Source organism: Helianthus annuus, chromosome 14 (genome assembly GCF_002127325.2).
Source record: "Helianthus annuus cultivar XRQ/B chromosome 14, HanXRQr2.0-SUNRISE, whole genome shotgun sequence".
Lineage (NCBI taxonomy): Eukaryota > Viridiplantae > Streptophyta > Magnoliopsida > Asterales > Asteraceae > Helianthus > Helianthus annuus.
Genome location: NC_035446.2, coordinates 68,114,789 through 68,138,191, shown reverse-complemented (window position 1 = coordinate 68,138,191; position 23,403 = coordinate 68,114,789). Strand labels below are relative to the sequence as shown.

The 23,403-nt window shown below is 34.9% G+C and overlaps 1 protein-coding gene across 2 annotated transcripts; it reads left to right on the top strand.

The window, feature by feature from the left end:
* The first annotated feature begins 20,619 nt into the window (after nucleotides 1-20,619).
* Nucleotides 20,620-22,104, top strand: LOC110908293 (mannose/glucose-specific lectin). 2 transcript variants are annotated; one of them, XM_035982685.1, is made up of 4 exons: nucleotides 20,620-20,649; nucleotides 20,737-20,987; nucleotides 21,059-21,499; nucleotides 21,585-22,104. In XM_035982685.1, exons 2-4 carry the CDS (start codon nucleotides 20,904-20,906, stop codon nucleotides 21,834-21,836), a joined length of 777 nt encoding a protein of 258 aa, XP_035838578.1. In that variant the 5' UTR covers nucleotides 20,620-20,649; nucleotides 20,737-20,903; the 3' UTR covers nucleotides 21,837-22,104. The 2 variants fall into 2 exon arrangements, with proteins under 2 accessions (XP_035838578.1, XP_022008905.1); XM_022153213.2 differs by having other exon boundaries at nucleotides 20,630-20,649; nucleotides 20,729-20,987.
* Nucleotides 22,105-23,403: the final 1,299 nt, after the last annotated feature.

Sequence of the window (23,403 nt, the reverse complement as noted above, 5' to 3'; positions counted from 1 at the left end):
CGTAACGAACGTTCGACCTGCGGAGTCCGTGAACGTGCGTGACCGAACACACAATAACGTACTAGAATCATGAATCTATTGAAAGATATGACGTGTACGATACAAGAATCACGTAGAGAGTACTTTCTCTCTCTAGACTTTCTCTCTCTAGACTTGAATCTCCTAAATCACCAAATGAGCAAAAGTCTTTAACTTTACTACTAACTCCTCTATTTATAGGTCAAGGCTTTAATGAAACTTTTCATTAATTACAAGATTGCCACCTTGCCTTTTGACTAGATATAACACTATAAAGACTTGTTATCTTCAGTTTCTCGCTACGGGTCGGATTGACGAAGGCGATAGACATTACTGCACTAACAGTCTCCTCCTTGGATATTGCCGCAGTCAATCTCGTAGCGTCTTGTCTTTCTCTTTCTCGAACAAAATCCCCGTGGATCTGTCTTTCTCTTTCGTCAACCTTCCGTGCTTTTAGGATCGACGCCTGGCTTTCCGTAGCAACAGAATCAGAAACCTACACATCTCAACCTCTCGTAAGACAAAATAATTTTGACTCTAAAAGAATTCACTCAAAATTCTCAAACATATAACACACAATATTGTGATTCAAATTAATGAATCATCTAAACATTTGAGGATTATCTTCCAACTTCTCATCATCTTAACCAAACCAATTGTTCATCTTGTTTAGCCTTTGAGATTTTGAATATCAGCTTTTCAACATCAGTTGTCGAAAATCTTTTTTGGATTTTTTTCAATAATATGAAACATAAATGCAAAAACAAAATTTAAACGCAGAAATAAAATATGTACAAACACTATTTTTGTGAGTTTGTGAAAGAGGATCATATCAGTTTTTGAGACACATCACAAGCACCGTTAAGCTTTTAGACATTTTAAGTTCTAAACGATTCACGTTGATTGACGATATATTTGTCCTCCTAAACTCAATCTAAAAACTTTCGAAATGCTTACCAATACGTTAAGGTATATTAATTTTGCACTAAATTCTTATGGACCCCACGATCTCAGCATATCCCCTCATCATGCAATACACTAACTCAAGTAATGCCTTTAAACTTTCATCAACTGTGATATGTGCGAAAATAAAGCAGAATGTTTAAACATTAACAATCAGGTCAATACTTCCGTATACGCAGAGAAAGTCCAATGTTTAAACAAAATCTACTACTTCTAATAAAGCAAAACAAGCTTAAGCCACATGGCATTAGCTTAAGCCATTACTTGCCACGTGGCATTTGCTTAGACCACTTTTTTTTGTTTTTTCCGCTAAAACCATCCTCCTTAGCTTCTTTAATACGCTTCACTTCACTCCAAAACCCTAATACCCATCTCCTGCATCCGGTTCTTCCTTCTTCATTGATTGATCTACGAAAAACATAGGTATGTTATTTTTCTTTTCCCTCTTTGATTTTTCTTTGTCATTGTTAAACACTATCTATTTCTTCCTTAAACCCTAGATATCATCTATCGATCTATAATATGTTATTTGCAATCTCCTGAACCCTAGATTTCTTCATCTTCAATCGCGAGTGGAAGCAACCAGTCCTTATTATGCGGCGTATAAGTATGTATCCGTGTTTTCAATTTTCTTTTTGCGGCGTTGTTGGTGTCTGGAAGACCTAGCCGTCGCCTCTTCTTAGGGTTTCAGTGATTTCTAACTTATGCATTCATCAATACCTATATTCATTTCTTGAGTGCTTCTGTGATATTTTTCAAGATTTGGTGCTTTTTGAAAGATGGGATCCATCACAGTCTTCTCCAAACGATTCAACAAATATGTAACAATTCTTCAAATATCGATTCATGTTTGATAATGTCGGTTACTGTTTGATGTTCTCTATCATATGTTCATCTTTAGGTTTTCCGATTAAATTCACGTATTGAAGTAGATTTTGAGCAATTGTCAGAGGTGACGTTGTTTGCTGACACTGTTACAGATTATTGTTTAAGCTTAAGCAATGTTTCATCCATCATTCTCTATTTAAATCCTTAAAATTGTGATGTCTTTGTTGATAACAAGTCCTTTAGAGAGCTGATCATTCTTCCAATCGATTGCAAGCAGGTTCGTTTTCCATAGATTTGGTGTTATTTTGAGTCTTCTTTATCGTTCTTTAGGTAAATTGTTTTGACTGATTATTTCAAAATTTGAATTTTTGAAATTTATATCAATTATGGATACTTATCAAAGTTGTCTAAATTGTAAGGTATTTCCAAATTTATCAAGATAACTTATATTAAAGTTTTAATTGCTTCCAAATTTTGTGTTAGTTTCCATAATTTTCGACAATCACATTAATTTTCAAGTTTCTCAGAATTTGTTCTTCTTCTTTTTTTGTAGATCATTCCACTTATTCTGCAGGTATGTAAACTAGATTAGATTGTTATGTATTTTAAATGCTTAATCGCACTTTTTTTTAATCATTTTTCTGTATTTTTTGTGATTGAATTTTTTTTTCACAATCATTTAGATAGTGATTATATTATGAATATATTAACCTTATTGGTTCTGAATTTAAGTTTGAATAATATTTAACTATTTAGGTAAATTGTTTTGACTGATTATTTCAAAATTTGAATTTTTGAAATTTATATCAATTATGATACTTATCAAAGGTGTCTAAATTGTAACGTATTTCCAAATTTATCAAGATAACTTATATTAAAGTTTTAATTGCTTCCAAATTTTGTGTTAGTTTCCATAATTTTCGACATTCACATTAATTTTCAAGTTTCTCAGAATTTGTTGTTGTTCTTTTTTTTTGTGGATCATTCCACTTATTCTGCAGGTATGTAAACTAGATTAGATTGTTATGTATTTTAAATGCTTAATCGCATTTTTTAATCATTTTTCTGTATTTTTTATTTTTTGTGATTGATTTTTTTTCACAATCATTTAGATATTGATTATATTATGAATATATTAACCTCATTGGGTTTGAATTTAAGTTTGAATAATATTTAACTATTTAGGTAAATTGTTTTAACTGATTATTTCAAAATTTGAATTTTTGAAATTTATATCAATTATGGATACTTATCAAAGTTGTCTAAATTGTAATGTATTTCCAAATTTATCAAGATAACTTATATTAAAGTTTTAATTGCTTCCAAATTTTGTGTTAGTTTCCATAATTTTCGACAATCACATTAATTTTCAAGTTTCTCAGAATTTGTTCTTCTTCTTTTTTTTTTTAGATCATTCCACTTATTCTGCAGGTATGTAAACTAGATTAGATTGTTATTTATTTTAAATGCTTAATCGCACTTTTTTAATCATTTTTCTGTATTTTTGTGTTGCTGATGATGATTTAAATTTTTCGAATAATCTTATTAATGGGTCTATTCTTGATGTCTTTGAAAGAGTGATGCTTTTACTGATTTTTTTATTTTATTTTTTTGTTTTTTCATGATAAACCCTAATTTTTATGCAATTGCAGGAGTCTGAATCTTCATTCGAACACAAGAGGTAAGTTTAATGTTATCGTTTTTTTGGTGTTTTTTGATCTGGTATAATGATAGTTTTCATCATTTATGCTAATCTCTAGAATTTTTAAGTTATTATTATTATTTTTTTTTTTTGCAAATCAAACTATGATATTTTTTGAAATTTGAAAATATTTGTTTTTTTACTAATAAATTTTGTATTGTATTAATATGTATTAATGATTCTTTCGTTTTGTTTTTTTTTTTTCGTGGTTAACCCTCAATTTTATGCCATTGCCGGACTATTAAACTTCCTCGGACATGTAAATCAAAAATTTTAGTTTTATTGTTTTTTTTAATCCGGTATAATGTTTGGTTTTATCCTTTATGCTCATTTAATTTTGGCTGTATTTTTAGTTACTAATAAATTTGGTATTGTATTAATTTCCGGAAAACTTGTAGTGTTTCTATAAATAAATTCATTTACTTTTTCTGAAACCCCTATTTTTGTTTGTTTTCTATTTTTTCCCTCTCTTATGAGTTTGTTTCTATGTCGGTTTGTTTTGCTTGGCAAGGTTAGACTTTCCTAATAAGTTTGCTTGATTTACAGGATTGGATATTAGTGATTTGATTTTCAGATTTTAAATTTTAAATTTTGAAGTCAATCATTATTTTAAATTTAAATTTTGAAGTAAACCATTATTGTGTTTGATTTTAAATTTTCAATTTCGAAGTCAATTATTATTTTAAATTTAAATTTGAAAGTTTGCCATTAATGTGTTTGATTTTAAATTTCGAATCTGTAAATTGAATTTAAATTTGAAAAGTTAGACTTTCCTAATAATTTTGCTTGATTTACGGGATTTGATATTAGTGATTTGATTTTCTGATTTTAAATTTTAAATTTTTAAGTCAACCATTATTTTAAATTTAAATTTTGAAGTAAACCATTATTGTGTTTGATTTTACATTTTGAATGCTTTAAAATCTTGATGTTTTTTATGAGATGCTTTGACTATATTATTTGTAATTTTGGGGATGCTTCGAGTCTTCTTCGACTATTGTTTTTGTACTGGAGTTGCATATCTAATTCAAAGTAAACTACCGGCTCTTCTGGCTTTACCGTACCAGAATCATTGCCTGAATGTGGCTTGTCTGACTTTGATGAGTCAGATTCATCGCCGACCATTTTCTTCTTCTTCTTTTCTTCTTTCGTCCTCAGATTTGTATCCGATGAATTCGTCTTGCTTGACTTTGCAATCGAGGGAGTCGATTCATCAGAACTCTTATTTTTTACCAACAGATGAACCCAAGGACAAAATCTTCTCCAGATACTCTCTGGCTTTCTTCCTCTTCTTTCTCAGTCTGTCTTTTTGCCCTTGAGAAATCTTTACTTTCGTTTCTTGAACTTTAGGTTCTTGAACCTTTTGTTCTTTGGACTTGACGTTGGCTGGAATCTTTTTCATCTGCTTCTGAGATTCAGCTCTCGATCTTCTCATTGATCTCATTGAGCAATCTCTAGCAATGTGACCTATGATATGACAATTATAACATCTTCTTGTCTCATATCTCCAACTCTGGCAGTTAACAGCAATGTGTCCTTGATAACCGCATTGGTAACACACTCTGTTATCGTACCAATCACCATTTTCAGCCCAAATGCTCAAATCAAAACACTGTTTGGCTTGGTGATACTCCTTTTTCCTCTTGATTGTTGAATTTGACTTTTGAGAACTGTGGTCCGACCTACACAACTTATTACCAACAATTTTTGAATTATCATTTTTTACTTTTTGTAATTTTTGATTTTGATTGGATGATAGATCTGATGAGCTGTTATTTTCTTTTTGTACATTTTTCAAATTTTTATCTTTTTGTTTCTGTTCCACTTTCTTCTTTAAAGGTTTTTGTAGGTCCCTTCTCGGAGGATGACGAACCTAAACCTTGTTATACAAACCCACTAGCGAGTGCGGAATCCAAGCTAGCAAGCAAACCGGGATGAAGCAAGTAAAAAGACAAACACACAAAGGTTCACCGATTAACACCACTGTATTAATACGTATGAAGGTTCCGGTTACAAGCACAATGTTTACAAATCTAACTTGCAAACTCTCAAGTATGTGTGTGTGTGTTCGGACAGAATGCTCTCAAAGTCTCTATGTGTGCATCTGTCTTCTCACATACACTGCATGGGTATATATATACCCAGCCCAGGTTGTCATGTCCGAAGGATTCGATAGATGGTCGAAGGATCATCTATCGACTACAAAGCTTTCGAAGGATCAGTATTCACCTCGAAGGATGATCTATCGATCATCCATTCGAAGGTTCATCTTTCGAGTTCATCGAAGGATCAGTATTATCCTTCGATGTGCATCCTTCGAGTCAGACAAATGACAACCAATAACTAACAGTTTGACCAAGTCAATCCGGAGGATGGTTGACTCGGTCAACTTACAGACTAACTAGGACATCGTTTACATATAGACCGAATACAGACAAAGTACAGACACAAGTGCACCAACAAACTCCCCCTTGGCTGTAGCTTTGTCTCGAACTTCGATGGTCTTTGGTCTTCGAGTTCTCAAAACTCTGATGTCCTTTCAAGTCTTCAATGTCGGAGGATCTTCAAAGTCTTCACGTCTTGAAAGCAGAGAGTGTATCTACAAACTACCCGTATCATTTAGGAAGTGTGTTGACAAACTCCCCCTTAACATAAGCTCCCCCTTGAGTTATGCTCGTGAATGACTTGATCTTTATGAAGTGAGATCCTTGTGGTGTTGATGATGGCCAGCGACAACTCGATCATCTTCATCTTTTGAGCGCCTTCTCGTCGTGTCTTCATTCCAAAGCTTGTCATCGACCATGTTCTCCTAGCCTTTAGAATCTGCACATGCAAGAAATCTAAACGCATAATGAGAACAACTGCTTGGAATTGTTAGCATAAACAAAAGACACACGTATGACCATGTCACAATCAAACACCGTCCGACAGTTTGAAAGTTTTATAAATTTCTCAATTTTAGATTTAACTTTCAAAACTTGCAAATTTCGACCGTTTATGAAGATTTAGTCAATTCGGTTTTCGTTCAGGTTTCAGGTAACGAAGACTCGAGCTCCAACATCGTACGATCGAAAATAAAATAGAAATAAAATCTTTTTGGCTTTTATAAAGTTTATATTAAAACACACATAAAATCTTTTTGGTATTTTTGAAATTAAGAGACAACAATTTTAATATCCTTTGAGTGTTATCAAACGACATCACCGCTAATGTCGTGCTGATATGCACCAAACGACGAAACTGTTTAAAATAAGACAATAAAAGTTAAGCAGTAGATATATACAGACATTCTTTTTGTGAGTTTCGAGGGTAAGAGAATCATATCAGTGTACGGTCATGCCAAAACACTCTTGTTGTTCAGTTAGTTAACATTAAGATAAACATCCTATAGCAATTATCGGTATTGTTGTCCACTTAAGCTCAACTTATCAGATGTAATCATGGCGAGGGGATACGTTAAGGTATGATTTATACTTACCGACCGGTGTTCATCCACATCACGACACATTCCCGTATCAAGGTATGCACGAGAGTTCATCTTACCGGTGAGTATACCGATTATCATCTGTTTGACCGTATATTATGTGAGATTCTCACTTATTTTGATTTGAAAACAAGCCCTATGTGATATAATCACTTATTGATGAGGAACTTGATTTTCATATGCATGAGGGCACAGGTGCAAGTCCGTGAACAGGTCAGTACTTCCGTACAGCAGAGAGACGAACTTGACACCCGGAAAAATGTGATATTTTATCACTTATTTGTTTGGACATGTGATTGTTTATCACTTATTGAGGTCGAATGCAGTATGTAATATGTACACGTATGTATAGTATCCTGGAAGATCTAGACTTGCGTCCCCGTTATTTTTCGGTAAAAGATACAACCATGATACCCAGATGATAAGCAGCATAAAGACCGAATATCTCAGAACCTCGGCAATCTATCAAACGAAATTTCGGTACTAAGACCATATGCCAATGAATGGTTCCCACCTGGTCTTCAGTCGATTTAGATTTATATCACCCTGCACACTTTAAAATGATTGTGAGCCTACCGATACATCTTATATAGAGCTGCTTATCGTTTTTCATTTAAGGTTTGAAGAGGTTTGGATAGACCACTGATGTACTATCATTTTCTCTTTTGCTCGCCAGGAAACTCATTTTTGTTTTTCTATTGTTTTTGTGTTTTTGAAATTTTTCGATGTTTTTGGATTTTTAGATTTTTGGATTTACTCCCCCTAAAATCAATAAACTAAGACAAATTTAAAACACAAAGGTATTTACAAAAATGATTTTCCGATGTTGGTTTACTCTTGCTTGACCTTAATGCCGTTTACCAATAATAAGAAGTCAAATCTAGATTTGTCAAAAGCTTTGGTAAATAAGTCGGCACGTTGGTCATCGGTGTGGACCTTAACAACATCGATTAGCCTTTTCTCAAAGCAATCACGTATGAGGTGATATTCGAGATCAATGTGTCAGGTCAAAGAGTGCTGTATGAGATGATAATAATTCATAAAGCAGCTTAAAAATCAACAAGTATAGGAGAGATTAGAAATTTTAAAAACCGTATCCTGCAACTGTTTCGTGCATTGCAAGGAATCTGAGCACTCTCCCAAACTGGATATCCACCCGGTGTGGACTTCAAAGTCAATTTTGTAGCTACTGGAGAATCTCTTCACAGCAACATGATTAAAAACCTCCGGGTCCGGCTGGTCTTCAATATTGCACCAGCGACGGTCTCTGTCTTTCTCTTTCAGAAATGGTGTGCGGATGTTCAATCTATCCCAAGGCTTCTGCACACATTTCATTGTATTCTTTCCTGAGGACCCGATCAAAAACCATAATGACCAAATTTTTGGCACGTTCTCCATTTGGTCGAATTTTGCAACTTCATTCAAACATATTCTTCCATCAGACATTTTTGTCTTCTTTTCTTCTTCCCACTCTCCACCAAAGGCAACAATTTCTTTTGTCGCCTATCTTGTGCAAGGATATTCCACTATCAATAATCCTATGACTATCGATAGTTCCTCCTGGAACTTCCTGCACACTCTCTCAGAGATTAGTTGAAGAGGGGGACCCAAGCCTTCATAGACTTGGGTTGCCCCTGAGAATCAAGAAATGTAATTTCAATCTCTTGATGATTTGGAAATTTCACGCCTCCCCCTGAACCTTCACCTGTTTTCGGTTTCCAAGCCTGTTTCTGCTTACCAGATTGTGTATTATGTACAATTTCTGGTTTTAAAGGTTGTGACAAACTAGGTTTCCTTTTAACAGTTTCCAGTTTTAAAGTCTTTTCGATCACCTTTACATTTTTACGTCGTTGTTTTGTTTCTTGTTCTTTAATAGTGCGTTTATCATGTTTTGGAGAAACAGGACGACGTTGTGAGTGACCTTGTTCAGAGGGGGTTCTTTCAACAAAATTTGGTTTGGGCGAGTTTGTGCAGTCTTTAATGATGTGCCCAAACTTCCCACATTTGAAACAAGTTCTCCTTTCAACAAACTTAGGAGAATTTGTTCGACTAGCAGATGTCGAACTTGTAGAACCTGAGGTACTTGCTCGTTCATCAAACCCGTCTGTGTGTTGGGTGTAATTGTTATCGCTGTTACGCTTCAAAATCTTGACTTTTTGTACAAAATCGGTGTTTGATTTGTTTTCAAAAGTCTCAATTTTATCCGTACCCTTTGATGCTACAAATTTAACATCTTTTGCTTTCTTCTTGTAACGAGCTCCTTTTGATTCAACCTTAGCCTTTGGCTTTGGAGCTCGTTGTTGTTGTTTACCTTTAAAAACAATTGGTTGTTGCTTTGTCGGTGACTTTTGATTTCCAAATTGTTTTCTGATTTCAGCTTTTGGAATTGGATCACATTGAGTTACTGTAACTCTCGGAATTATCTTTCCCAAAAACTTGCTTGTGTTATCTTCAAACACTTTATCAATCAAAGATTGATTGACGTTTTTTATTGGAAAATCTTTGTCTGAATAAATTTTACTATTACCGACTAAAGTATACAACAAGTTATTGCTCTTAACAGCAGACACGCATTCCTTGTCATCCTTGACATTCTTGACAGGATCTACCACTTGCTTGGCAACAGGTTGCATGGCAGGAGTAGGAGGATCACAAAGAATATGATTCTCAATTGGAATTTCTACTCCTTTCGCCTCATCAAGTGATTCATCCTGGTCATTCACATCTGATTCATCATCTGAAGAGTCACATTCCTCAATAGTTGGAGGACTTTGATTTGAAGCACAAGATGACTTTTCTTTGTTATCAGATGATCCCTCCGATGAATTGTCCGGTTTGAACCCTAGGCCAGTAGCAAATTCCTCAACATCAAGAGGCACACTGAGTTCATACCGAGGCATTTCCTCTTCATCGGGCATTTTGGTATAATTGTGTCTCAAAGGGGGTGGACACGCCTTATACCCTACGCCTTTCACATTACCTTTCAGTTTTTGAACGTCTATGATGTGATCGAGCACAAACCGGGAGTTAGAATAACTCTCCAACTTTTGCTTGATAGCATCATGCTCGCATTTGGCAATGGCTAACTCCTTTTTGGTTTCCTCAACAAGATTAATATAATCGTTAATACTAACTTGTTTATGATAAACAACTTTGTTCAATTCGGAAACACTTTTCTTTAGGGTTTCAATTACAGATTTAAAATCCTTTTCGTTTCGAGTTAACACCATGTTTGCCTCTTGGCACTTGGACAGTTCAATAACCAAACTTTGATTGTGACTATGAACCGTTTCAGATTCACGTTTCAATTTATCACATTTAAGTTTCATATCGGCACAATCACTACAATCACTACATATGCTAGGAGTTTTAGCTTGAACCTGACTTGTAGAATCTGCGACATTAGCCACAAAGGCAGTCTGAGAAGAGAAAGATCCATCTTCAGTGAGAATCTTCTCCATTTCGCTCGATGTAGCATCAGCTTTCTTGATCAAGTCAGATTTTTGACTTTTTGTCTCCTTGGCATCATCCGACAAATTATCAGCTTCAGAATCAGTTCTTTCATTTAAATCTGATTCTTCATCCGAACTGCCACTATATCCTGAACTGTCATCATTTCCCAAAGATTCACCATCATTGACATTCTTGACAATTTCAGCATAGAACGCAGTTCTTGTTTGATCACCGTTTCCCAACTGTATGACCGGACCACAATCGACACTTGGATCAAATTGAGGTTGTGTTGTGGAAGCTTGAGGTTGAGGTGGAACGGGAATATAGGCACTTGAATCGGAAACTGAAGGAGGAGCTGACTGAGGAAACGGAAGAGAACTTGATTGACCACAAGATGTCGTTTGCATTTTTGGTTGCTGAGCTGCACAGGATCTAGCTAAGGCATCGAAACCTGGAAGGTACATTTCAGTATTTTGAGGAACAAGAGCTCGTTTAGCTTTCCGGATTTCTTGGTCATTCTTGTGTTCCAGCTTCTGAATAAATTCGTAGATGTTGACTGTATTCAGAGTACCCGTATGCTTCAGCAGCTCAATGAATGGGCTCCACTTTGGAGGTAGAGCATCAGCAAACCGTGCTACCATTTCCTGTTGAGATGTACGAACACCAGAATAGCACATTTCACACATCAAATGATAATAACGAGTAGTCATATCATTTAGGGTTTCATTCTCTAAGAAATGAAATGATTCGACTTTCTTCTTCAACAGATCCTGGCGTGTCTTTGTAGTAGCTGCATATCCTTCTCCTCCCGCTACCAAAGGATTCTGTATGTTTTGACTTTGGTTAGATACCAATGCCCATTGATTTGGACTGATTGATGGCTGTGGAAACATACTTCTCTCCCAAGCTGCAGCAGAGGTTAGCTCTTGACTAGATTGTGAGTCAATGCTCCAGTCCCAAGGACTTGTACAACTCATTTTGATGAAATATAAATAGAAAACCTACACAACCACAAACTGTTAAGTTCAAACAGACAAGAATTGTTCGAAAGATCAAGATTTGTTCGAAGGATCAACAGTGTTCGAAAGATCACTGTTGAGTTTCGAGCAAAGACTTCGAAAGATTGACCACACGAAGGATCCCTATCTTTCGAAAGATGATTTCGAAGGATCCCTATCTTTCGAAAGATGATTTCGAAAGATTCTCCTTATATTTCGTACACAGATCTCGAAAGATTCACCAACACGAAGGATCCTTATCTTTCGTAGAGTAACAGAAGCTCGAAAGATGTATCCTTCGAAAAGATTCCTTGGCTCGAAAGGTAGAACACAGGCTTCGAAAGATATTCGAAGGATGGGTATCTATCGAGCCTCCTTGATCGAAAGATTATCTTTCGATGTCGAAGGATGTCTTTCGAAGAGCTCTGACACAACTGACACAAAGTTGACGGGTAGGTGGGAAAGGTGATGGGTTGGTGCACAACTTTCGGCAGAAGGTATGTGCAGACACAACTTTTCACCAACTTGAAAATTTGACTTTGAACAATATCCCAAAAAGGAAAGATCTTATCCAGAACCAGTACCGGAATATAGCCGGAAGTTTGGCCAGAAAACAGCAAACTTTTTAAAAACAAGATTTTAAGTTACCCAACCCACACTTGAACACTCCCGAAAGGTTTAGAACACGTTTTTCAGTTTAAAAATGCAAGAAAAACTCCAAAAACGGATGCTAAACCAAATGTCCAAACACACCAAGAACTTGAACAAACCCGGTTTTAAACAAGGTAAAGAGCCACGGCTCTGATACCACTTGTAGGTCCCTTCTCGGAGGATGACGAACCTAAACCTTGTTATACAAACCCACTAGCGAGTGCGGAATCCAAGCTAGCAAGCAAACCGGGATGAAGCAAGTAAAAAGACAAACACACAAAGGTTCACCGATTAACACCACTGTATTAATGCGTATGAAGGTTCCGGTTACAAGCACAATGTTTACAAATCTAACTTGAAACTCTCAAGTATGTGTGTGTGTGTGTTCGAACAGAATGCTCTCAAAGTCTCTATATGTGCATCTGTCTTCTCACATACACTGCATGGGTATATATATACCCAGCCCAGGTTGTCATGTCTGAAGGATTCGATAGATGGTCGAAGGATCATCTATCGACTACAAAGCTTTCGAAGGATCAGTATTCACCTCGAAGGATGATCTATCGATCATCCGTTCGAAGGTTCATCTTTCGAGTTCATCGAAGGATCAGTATTATCCTTCGATGTGCATCCTTTGAGTCAGACAAATGACAACCAATAACTAACAGTTTGACCAAGTCAATCCGGAGGATGGTTGACTCGGTCAACTTACAGACTAACTAGGACATCGTTTACATATAGACCGAATACAGACAAAGTACAGACACAAGTGCACCAACAGTTTTTGCTTAGAGCATTCTACCTTTTCAGTCGATTGTAGAACAGTTTTCTGAAATTGTTCTTTTAATTTCAAAAACAATTTTTGTTTTTCAATTTTTTCATTTTCATCATCAGATTTCTCATCACAATCTTCAACTTTGATATTGTCAAAGTTTGTGACACTGTCACTTATTGGAATAAGATTGATTGGTTCTCGACACACATATGGTGCAGAAGTCACAAAACCTTTCAACTTATTTTCTAATTCAGCAATTTTATTCCGATCACTTTCAGCTTCTTTTTCAAGCTGAATGATTTTAGCGAGATAAGAATTTATTGCAATTTGTTTTTCAAAATTATTTTTACCAAAAATATCTTTCTCATCTTCTAAAATCTTTATTTTCTAAAGAAAATCTTTTTCTTTTTCTTTTAAAAACTTGTTTTCCAATGTCAAACTCTCTAAATCCCTCAAGAGTTTGGCATTTTCAGATTTCAGATTTTCACAATTTAAGCACTTCTCGATCATTTTTACAGCTTTAGCCTTCTTTTCAACCTTAATAGCTGAAATTTCGTCAACTTGCTTCTCTACCACTTGAACATTTTCTTCAGATTTGACTTTTACTTCAAAAGTTGTTGATTTCTGATTCTTTTCTCCTGAATCAGACTTCAATTTTCTAATCTTTTGTAACTCAAGTTCTTGAGCTTGAATCTTCTCGACGAACGAGCTCAAATTGAAACTATAATATTCACCGTTCTTCTTCCAAGCTAACAAATACGTTCCCCACACATCTCTTGGTAAAGCATTCACCAACTTTTCAACCCACATCTCATCCATTTTGCTAATGTTTAAACGCTCCATCTTGAAATATAACTTGACATACCTTTCGATCAACTCCTCAGTTGATTCTCCCTTGATACCCGTAAAACTAGCAAACTTGTCTTGTGCAATATGAAATTCAGAACTCATGCTTTGGTAATGAAAAATTCACAACAACAAATTTTCAAACAATACAAAATTTCACACAAACAAATGACTATCCGATTGAGTAGCAAAGATCAGGCAACAGTGGATCGAGTAGGAATTCGCTCAGGCAAATATCTGATGCTTCACTAATCACGCCGGATCACCTGCAAACAAACAATCAAACAAACTATCAGTTTTAAACGAACTGAATGCGTAAAAGTGTGTGTTTATGAAATCAATCTAAGACTTGTGTCGAAGATTTGCGGACTCGTTCAATGTAGTTCACGTAAAATTACTGACTGAAAGGACCAATTAATCAATGAACAGTATTGGGCCTTTAATCAAAAGTTTTAAATGGCCTGACCCAATACTACCACATACAATCTATTTTCAAATTTGGGCCGACAAGTTTCAAATTTGAAACACTTTGATTGGGCCGCTAACACATGAAATCACATGGGTCGATATCTCACAAGCAAACTGATAACATAGTAATTGGCCGACAATTTTTAATTGTTTGTTTATTTCTATTGGGCCGTTAATTTGACATTGATATCGACTCATAAAGGATTCTGATAACAAATTTGAATTCACTTAATATTTATATTGAATGTTTATTGAATCTCAAAAGAAATCACATGCAATCTACATTGGGCCGCACAAACACTGTTAACATCACATGAATGATTTTCACTTATCAATTTTGATTTAATCTTTTAACACAAATGATCTTATATATCTGACAATACTATTCAATGTTATATGCTTATTGGGCCACTAGATATCAGTCCTGACAAATACACATGGGCCGACAAACTATAATTTCACAAATCAATTCATTGGACCTCAATATCCATGAAGTCGACAACATCAATGGTCAACATTACATGATTGGGCCGAACAGATTTATAACACTGCTATATCATTGATTGAGCCACTAATGAATGACAACTTTTTAATGTCCGACAACTTTTTAATTCGATTTTATGATTGGACCGGTAATCCTAAGTGGGCCGGTGATCTTTAAAGCATGTAAACTTATTTTAATTTGAATTAATGGCCGACAACAACATCTTTCACAATTCTTTGATTGGGCCGTTCAAATATGTAGACACAAGACTTCTTTTCCCGAAGAACTGACACCCTCGTTTAATGATATACACAATACACGAAGCCCTTTTCAAGCTGAATCAAATTGATACGGTTTTCAAAGCGGAATCAGATAGTCACTTGAGCGGAATCACTGATTGGTTCACATGAGCGGAATCAGACTTAAACTACGAGCGAAATCAAAAGTGATGACTTATGAGCGAAATCACAGTGTAATGATGAGCGAAATCAGGGTGTCATACGAGCGAAATCAACTTTTGAAACAACAAGAGCGAAATCACTGGAACACAATGAGCGAAACCTAGTCCACAAAAGCGAAACCCCCATCTGATAACGTGAAATCGGAACAAAAAAACTGAAATTTCTCCTAAACGGCTAGGAGTTTGAATCTGAAATTTGGTAGGGTTATAGATCAGGTGTTTTCGTACAACATATCAAAAAATCAGCCGATTCGGACAGTAAAATCCCGTTCAATTTGACGAAAAAACAGTGAAAAACGTGAAAGAATGAGTAGAAGATGAAGAAATGATGAAATTGGGATCTGAAATCGCTGAAATCTGGTACGAATCAATGTGTTTGATCAGTGCAATCGAGCTCCTAGCTCTGATACCACTTGTAGGACCGGTTGTGATACCGTTCGATTGCGTAACGAACGTTCGACGTGCGGAATCCGTGAACGTGTGTGACCGAACACACAATAACGTACTAGAATCGTGAATCTATTGAAAAATATGACGTGTACGATACAAGAATCACGTAGAGAGTACTTTCTCTCTCTAGACTTTCTCTCTCTAGACTTGAATCTCCTAAATCACCAAATGAGCAAAAGTCTTTAAATTTACTACTAACTCCTCTATTTATAGGTCAAGGCTTTAATGAAACTTTCATTAATTACAAGATTGCCACCTTGCCTTTTGACTAGATATAACACTATAAAGGCTTGTTATCTTCAGTTTCTCGCTACGGGTCGGATTGACGAAGGCGATAGACATTACTACACTAACAGTATGTATATATATGTGTGTGAGTGGGGGAAGATTGTGGAGATAAAAACGCCACAAAGAGGATCACGAGAGCCAAGATATAAACCCCCATAGCGCCCCCTATAATGGTGTTGGGCGGCACTATGGGGCGCCATAGCCAAAAACGCCGTGATGTGCCGCCCCGTTACACAAGGTCTTACTGATATGATTAATACATGTATATTTAATACTATAACTAAATCTGTTCGTTCTATTCAGCCCGATTGAACAAGACGCTCGGTTCAGATTGATTTGCTTTGTAAACGAACCGAGCACGAGCAATGGTCCGCTTAGCTTAGTTCGGTTGGCTCAATTTATTTTTTAGAATATATATAAACATATTAATAAAATAACTAGAGGCGTACATTAATAATATTTGATTCATGATCCAAATAGATACCATTTAAATATAGAATTGAAGGCCGATACCAATAGTTCATTGTCCAATAAACCAATGTCCATTTGAATAATTGAGTCAAAATGTCAAAATACTGAAATGTGAAGCGTCGATAGATACTCAAGTGTCAACCAGCCATTCAATTTAGAAGTACATAATCCAAATTAAACCCTGCATCGACCATCATTATTCGAATCCTTCATTGCCAAGACGCCAACTCACCAAGGTTTTGCTTCGGTTCATTCGATTTCAAACTTCTGATAGAACAAGGGCATGCTTCAATTGATTGACGACTATATCTTTTCACTCATATGATCTCGGTATAACTAGTTGACTGTTTTTCCTATTCTTGTTTGTTAAATTTATACTTGTGTTCTTATTGGGTGAAAGCTACAATTTACTCAAAAAACTAACACCCTTATTGTCACTTCCATATTTGTTCTACGACACTCGATACTCGTTTGACGGTCGTTTGAAAAATACTCGGTTCAAAAGGCGCTCATTCGACTTTGTCTCGGTTGGAAAATGCTTAGTTCGGTTTTTAATGAACCGAGCACGAGCAAAAATGCGATCAAATTCGGTTCTGTATGTATAAAACGTATTATAACTAATACTACAATTATTATAACTATTATTATAAGTGTACCATCATAATTCATATTATAACAACAACTAAAAAATCGATTACTTGTATATTTATCATAATTATCATCACTACAATTAGTATTAATAATCTATATATAAAATAAATAAAAATAACAAAAATCTTCCAAATAGAACCTTACTAGGTTTGTGAAACAACTTTTAGATTTGACGCCCACTCTCTTTGCAAAATTTACAAGGAAGAAATATGTAATCAAATTAAATAAGTCACATAGTTAGGGTTAATACCATTGAGCAAAGAAAAAAATGTAAACAAATAATGTAAACAATGTGTGAGTTTATAAATGTTTGCACACACCAAATTATCATAAGATGAATTTGTACATCTATTTTATTCTCAGGCCAATTGCACAATATATGTATAGAATTCTTCAACTTGTAACATCATCTCCCAAAGTGATACACCATTGATGCGGGTTTAGTGGTAAAGCAAATTAAATATACACGATATGTCATGGATGCCCCAATAAAGAGTTAAAGCAAATTACATATACTATATGTTATTGCTGCCTCAACGAAGCTGCCAGGGGACAAGATCCGCCTCTTTATACCACTTTGAGATTCTAGAAGTTAAATTCGTTTTTGAGAAACCGGTTTGGAACCGATTCGGGTAGTTTTTTTTTTAATTGTTTTTATACTTTATTAGTTAAATCTACTTACTTAGTGTTTATTGTGTAATTTTTCACCAACCAAATGATAACTTGTAATATACTCAAACCTAGGACGAGAGATTATCCGAACATGTGTGTTAGTATATACATATTTTCTATCGGGTGTAATTATCCAAAAATGTATTATGTATAATTATTAATATTTGATTATTTAAGGAGATCATGCATTTTAGCAAATCCAAATCCGATGTGCCATAATATATATTTCGTTTGGTTGGTGCATGTTGTATTACTATTAATTAATCTATTAATCAAACTCATAAAGCATCTTTTACCATGGTTCCCATGTGTATTAATTATACAAAGAGATAAGATTTTGAATTAGTCATATACTAAATATACTAAGTAGTACTACCCAGCACAAACAAACAAACAAACAAACAAGTAGCTTAAAATATGTGCCACTTGATATACCGGTGTGTGTGAGTTTATGTGGGCACACACCATCACTCATTTGTGAAACATATTATTGTAGGATGGATCTATACACATATTTAAACTCATATGGCTAATTGCATAATATATTTTATATAATTTGTCAGCCGGTAACATAATCACGCAAAGTGCTACACCATTTACGTCTGAGGAAAGCTTTCAGAGGTAAAACAAATTACATATAAGATATAAAGGACCAGTGAACCTGCCATAGGACCAAATCCGTCTTACCACTTTGAGACTCTAGAAAATAAATTCGTTTTTGAGAAACCGGGTTGAGACGTTCTGGTAGTTTTTTTTTTAATTATTTTTATACTTTATAAATTGAACCTACTTAGTGTTTTGTGTGCAAATTTTAAACAACTTACTGATAATTTCTAATAAAATTTAACCAAGAACAATATATTATTGCACCACATGTGTTTGTGTATGACGATTTTTTTTTTTTTTTTTTTTTTTTTTGCTGTGATTAACCAAATATGTATTATGTATAAATAATAGTATTTAAATAATTGTCGAGCTCATACAGCATATATATGTATTAAAATGTATTGTGTATAAATATTAGTATTTTATTTTCGTAGAACTTTGGGGAAAACAAAGTGGATGTCCTTAAAATGAGTGGCCTTTTGAACTTGATCATCACGAGCTGATGGGGTGATATACTGTCTCTTCTTCACCACTAGAGGTAGTGAACATTTCTAAGAATCTAGTTATAAATATAACATTAACCAAAGCTATTGTCGATACGATAGATAAATGTATATTCAACGCTATTAATATTATAATTATTAATAACAACACTATATACAATTATTTTTAAAACTATTATTACTGCTAGTGTTGCTGTAACTACTAATACGACAACTATTATTATTATTATTATTATTATTATTATTATTATTATTATTATTATTATTATTATTATTTATTATTATTATTATTATTATTATTATTATTATTATTGTTATTATTATTTGTAACATATTTATTATTATTTTATTTATTAACGGCCAACGGAATAAAAGCTTGGCGATATAGGGTTACCCAATGGTAAAAGATAACTACATACGCCAGTGACGACTGACAGCGCTGTGTAGCACAAACCCACCAGCACCATTTTTTTGGAAAACCGGCCCACTACGATAAAATCTGGTTGGGATCGGATTTTAACTTAAGACTTCTGGCGTTAAACCCAAATTTTCACCTATACCACATCGGATATTTGTAAAGTTTTCATGATAATCATTTCTTAAATTTTATTAGATATTAATACCATTATTATCACAATTATATGTACAAAAGTATTATAACTAAGACTATAACTATTATAACCATTTCTATAAGTATCACCATCATAGTTTTTATTATAATTAAAATAAAAAATATGGGTTCCATATATATTTTATCATAATTATAATCACTACAATCAGTATTAAATTAAAATTCTGTATAAAACATAACTAAAAATAACAAGCATTTCCCAAATAGAACCTTACTAGGTTTGTACAATGACCTTACTAGGTTTGTAAAGCGACTTTTAGGTTTAATGGCCCCTCACCTTGAGAAATTAATATCTAACAAATATATAGTCAAATAAGTCGTATGGTAACGGGTAATAGCTAATAAGAACAAAAATTTTATTAAAAATAAAATAAAATACTGTAACACAAATGGTGTAAAGAATCCGCGACTTGATATACCAATGTGTGGGTTTATATATGTTGGCAAACACCATTTTCGAACCAAATTATCAAAGGATAGATTTGTACAACTATTTTAATTTTATGTGGCCAATTGCACAATATATTTGTATAAATAGTCAACTTGTCACACCATCACGCAACAAAGTGATACGCCATTGACGTCTGAGGAATCAACTCATAGGAGCTTGCGAGATTCAGAGTTAAAACAAATTACATATACGATATGTCATTGCTGCCCCAATGAAGCTGCCACAACACAAGATCCGCGTCTTTATACCACTTTGAGATTCTAGAAGTTAAATTCGTTTTTGAGAAACCGGTTTGGATCCGGTTCTCGTAGTTGTTTTAATTATTTTTGTACTTTATAAATTAAACATACTTAATCATCCAAAAATGTATTATGTATAATTATTGATATTTGATTATTTAAGGAGCTCATGCATTGTAGCAAATCCAAATCCGATGTGCCATAATATATATTCCGTTTGGTTGGTGCACGTTGTATTACAATTAATTAAACTATTTATCGAATTCATAAAGAATCTTTTACGGTGTTCCATTTGTTTGCCCCCATGTATATCAATAGGTTTTGAATTCAGTTATGTAGCAACACGTTATATATAAAAAGGTAATGGCATTGAACATGTGAGCTAAAAGACCTTTTTTTTAATTAAAAGCACACAAGGGGGGAATAAGTAATACATCCTCTGTGAATAATTTACTAGATGGTAGGTACCAGTGTTTGCATATAAATGCACGGGACCTTATGCCAGCTTCTTCCACATCAAGACACAGCTAATTTAGATCAAAAGAAGGGCTGAAAAGGTATGACTAATTAGCCAAATTCATGTTATATTTATGTTAAGTTCTGAATCTCTCTCTCTCACTCTTTAATACTATACAGTATGGCAGGAGTACTACAAAACGTGAACATCAAGCAAAGAGCGGGATTTATTCCGGTAGGACTTTGGGGAAAACAAAGCGGAGGTCCTCAGAATGAGTGGTCTTTTGAACTTGATCAAGGCCAGAGGCTGAAAAAGATAATCATTGATCATGGTGATGATGTGATATACTCTCTCATGTTCACCACTGAAGCTGCTGGAGGTGTGGTCAACACTTCTAACAAATTTGGTGGTTGGAATGGTGGACAAACAGTTTCGGAGGTGAACGCATATGTCTTAACTTAATCAACGCGCTTTAAGAAACGTAATAATATACCATCTTGTTGGCACAGGTGACGCTTGACTCGGACGAGGAAATAGTTGGAATTAAAGGAAGCGTTGGTACTAAAGCTCCGTATACAATAATTTCTTCACTGTCTTTTGTAACGAACAAGACCACCCATGGACCTTTTGGTGGAGCAACCAGTTCTGAGTTCTCCTTACCTTGGGAGAATGGCTCGTTAGTCGGGTTTTACGGCCTTGCTGGCTATTATATTGATGGCATTGGTGTCTATTTGAGACAAATCTTGAAGATCGGAACATGGGGAAAAACTCTTCCTGCAGGTCCGCAAAACAATTGGTCTTTCAAACTTGAGCCAACTTATCACTTGACGAAGATAACCATTGATCATGGCGATCTCATATACTCTCTGATGTTCACCGCACAATACGGAGACTTAACATACACTTCTGAAAAGATGGGTGGTTGGAATGGTGGAGAAAATGTTTCTGAGGTAAAAAGTTGCCGACTTAAACAAGTTAACAGAAACGATGCATGCATCATAATGTTTTTAAATCTAATCTTTCATAATTGATCAGATTACATTCGAAGGGGACGAAGAAATTAATGGCATTAGTGGGACAATTGCATTGTCTAGGGGAACTTATGCGGGTCTCACAGTAGTTTCGTCAATATCATTCATGACCAATAAAAAAACCCATGGGCCATTTGGTGACGTAAGAGGGACTCCGTTTACAGTACCATGGAATGCGGGTTCATTTGCTGGATTTTACGGCCTTGCGGGTTATTATATTGATAGCATTGGTGTTTATTTGAAGGCTACAAACTGATGAAGCAGGTAGCGGTTAGTAGACGTTTGAAGAAGCTAGCTGGTTCAAGTTGTGCTGAGTAATCTGGGATTGCAACTCTTTAGCCATATGTTCAGAAAATAAAATAAATAAAGTTTGTTATGTCTTTTGTATTTACCAATATGTTTCCCTTTATCGTTTCCTGTTTAAGTTGTGATGAATAAAAGTAAGACTTGTTCCAGCATTTGGCAAGTGTATCTGTTCGTAAACCCTGATATTCCAACATAAACAACTATGATAGGGACCCTGATCTCTCATCTCATCTTTTCTTAATATTAACTTATGTCTCACACTAGGTTTAGATAACTCCTTATATCGCATGGTTTATTGGTTTTTCAGGTTTTGATTCCAGTCACCTGAAAGTAGGTATAATTCTACTTGATATCAATGATAAATATTGAGTATTACAATATATATCTAGAGACATATGATAATGATAAATAATCGAAATAGGCTTGATGTCTTGGATCACGTCGAAATAGGAAAGCAATACATCGAAATAGACCACCATGTCTATTTGGATATTCTACCGATAAACATAAAGTATTCTGTTTCGATGTCTCATATATTTTCCTTTGCATTTGTATTTTGTTACGTGAAGAATAATAGTTTAGGGGTATTTTACTAATTATTAGTAGTTTAGGGAGTCTAATGTAATTGTTTGGGTTATTTACTTATTTATGTACGTAATATGAAGGAAGGAAATCAGATTTGAAGTTTGAAATTCTCCTATCTTCTCCAAATATTCTTCTAGTTCTTCTCTTTTAGGGTTTAACCCTATCAAGGGTATCAGAGCCGTTCCGATCTCCGGTCGGAATTACTTTCGATTACCATGACTAACACTCGCAATCAAGAAATTGACAGCACTCTCAAGGAACATGGCAAGGCAATCTCAAATCTCCTAGAAACCCTAGCCGCCATGTTGAAACAACAAGAACAGTCAATGAAACAACAAGAAGAGATCTTACGAGCACTCAAGGAGCATTCAAGCGGTGGCAGTTTTAGCGGCGCCGGAGGCGGCTTCAGCGGCGGCGGAGGCGGCCCTGATAAAGGGCTATTTAGCGATGATTCGCGGACGGGTACTCGGAAGACAGAAGACATAATTGTTGATGAAAAATATTAACAATGATAATTCCATTGACATACCTTTCGATCAACTCTTCAGTTGATTCTCCCTTGATACCCGTAAAACTAGCAAACTTGTCTTGTGCAATATGAAATTCAGAACTCATGCTTTGGTAATGAAAAATTCACAACAACAAATTTTCAAACAATACAAAATTTCACACAAACAAATGACTATCCGATTGAGTAGCAAAGATCAGGCAACAGTGGATCGAGTAGGAATTCGCTCAGGCAAATATCTGATGCTTCACTAATCACGCCGGATCACCTGCAAACAAACAATCAAACAAACTATCAGTTTTAAACGAACTGAATGCGTAAAAGTGTGTGTTTATGAAATCAATCTAAGACTTGTGTCGAAGATTTGCGGACTCGTTCAATGTAGTTCACGTAAAATTACTGACTGAAAGGACCAATTAATCAA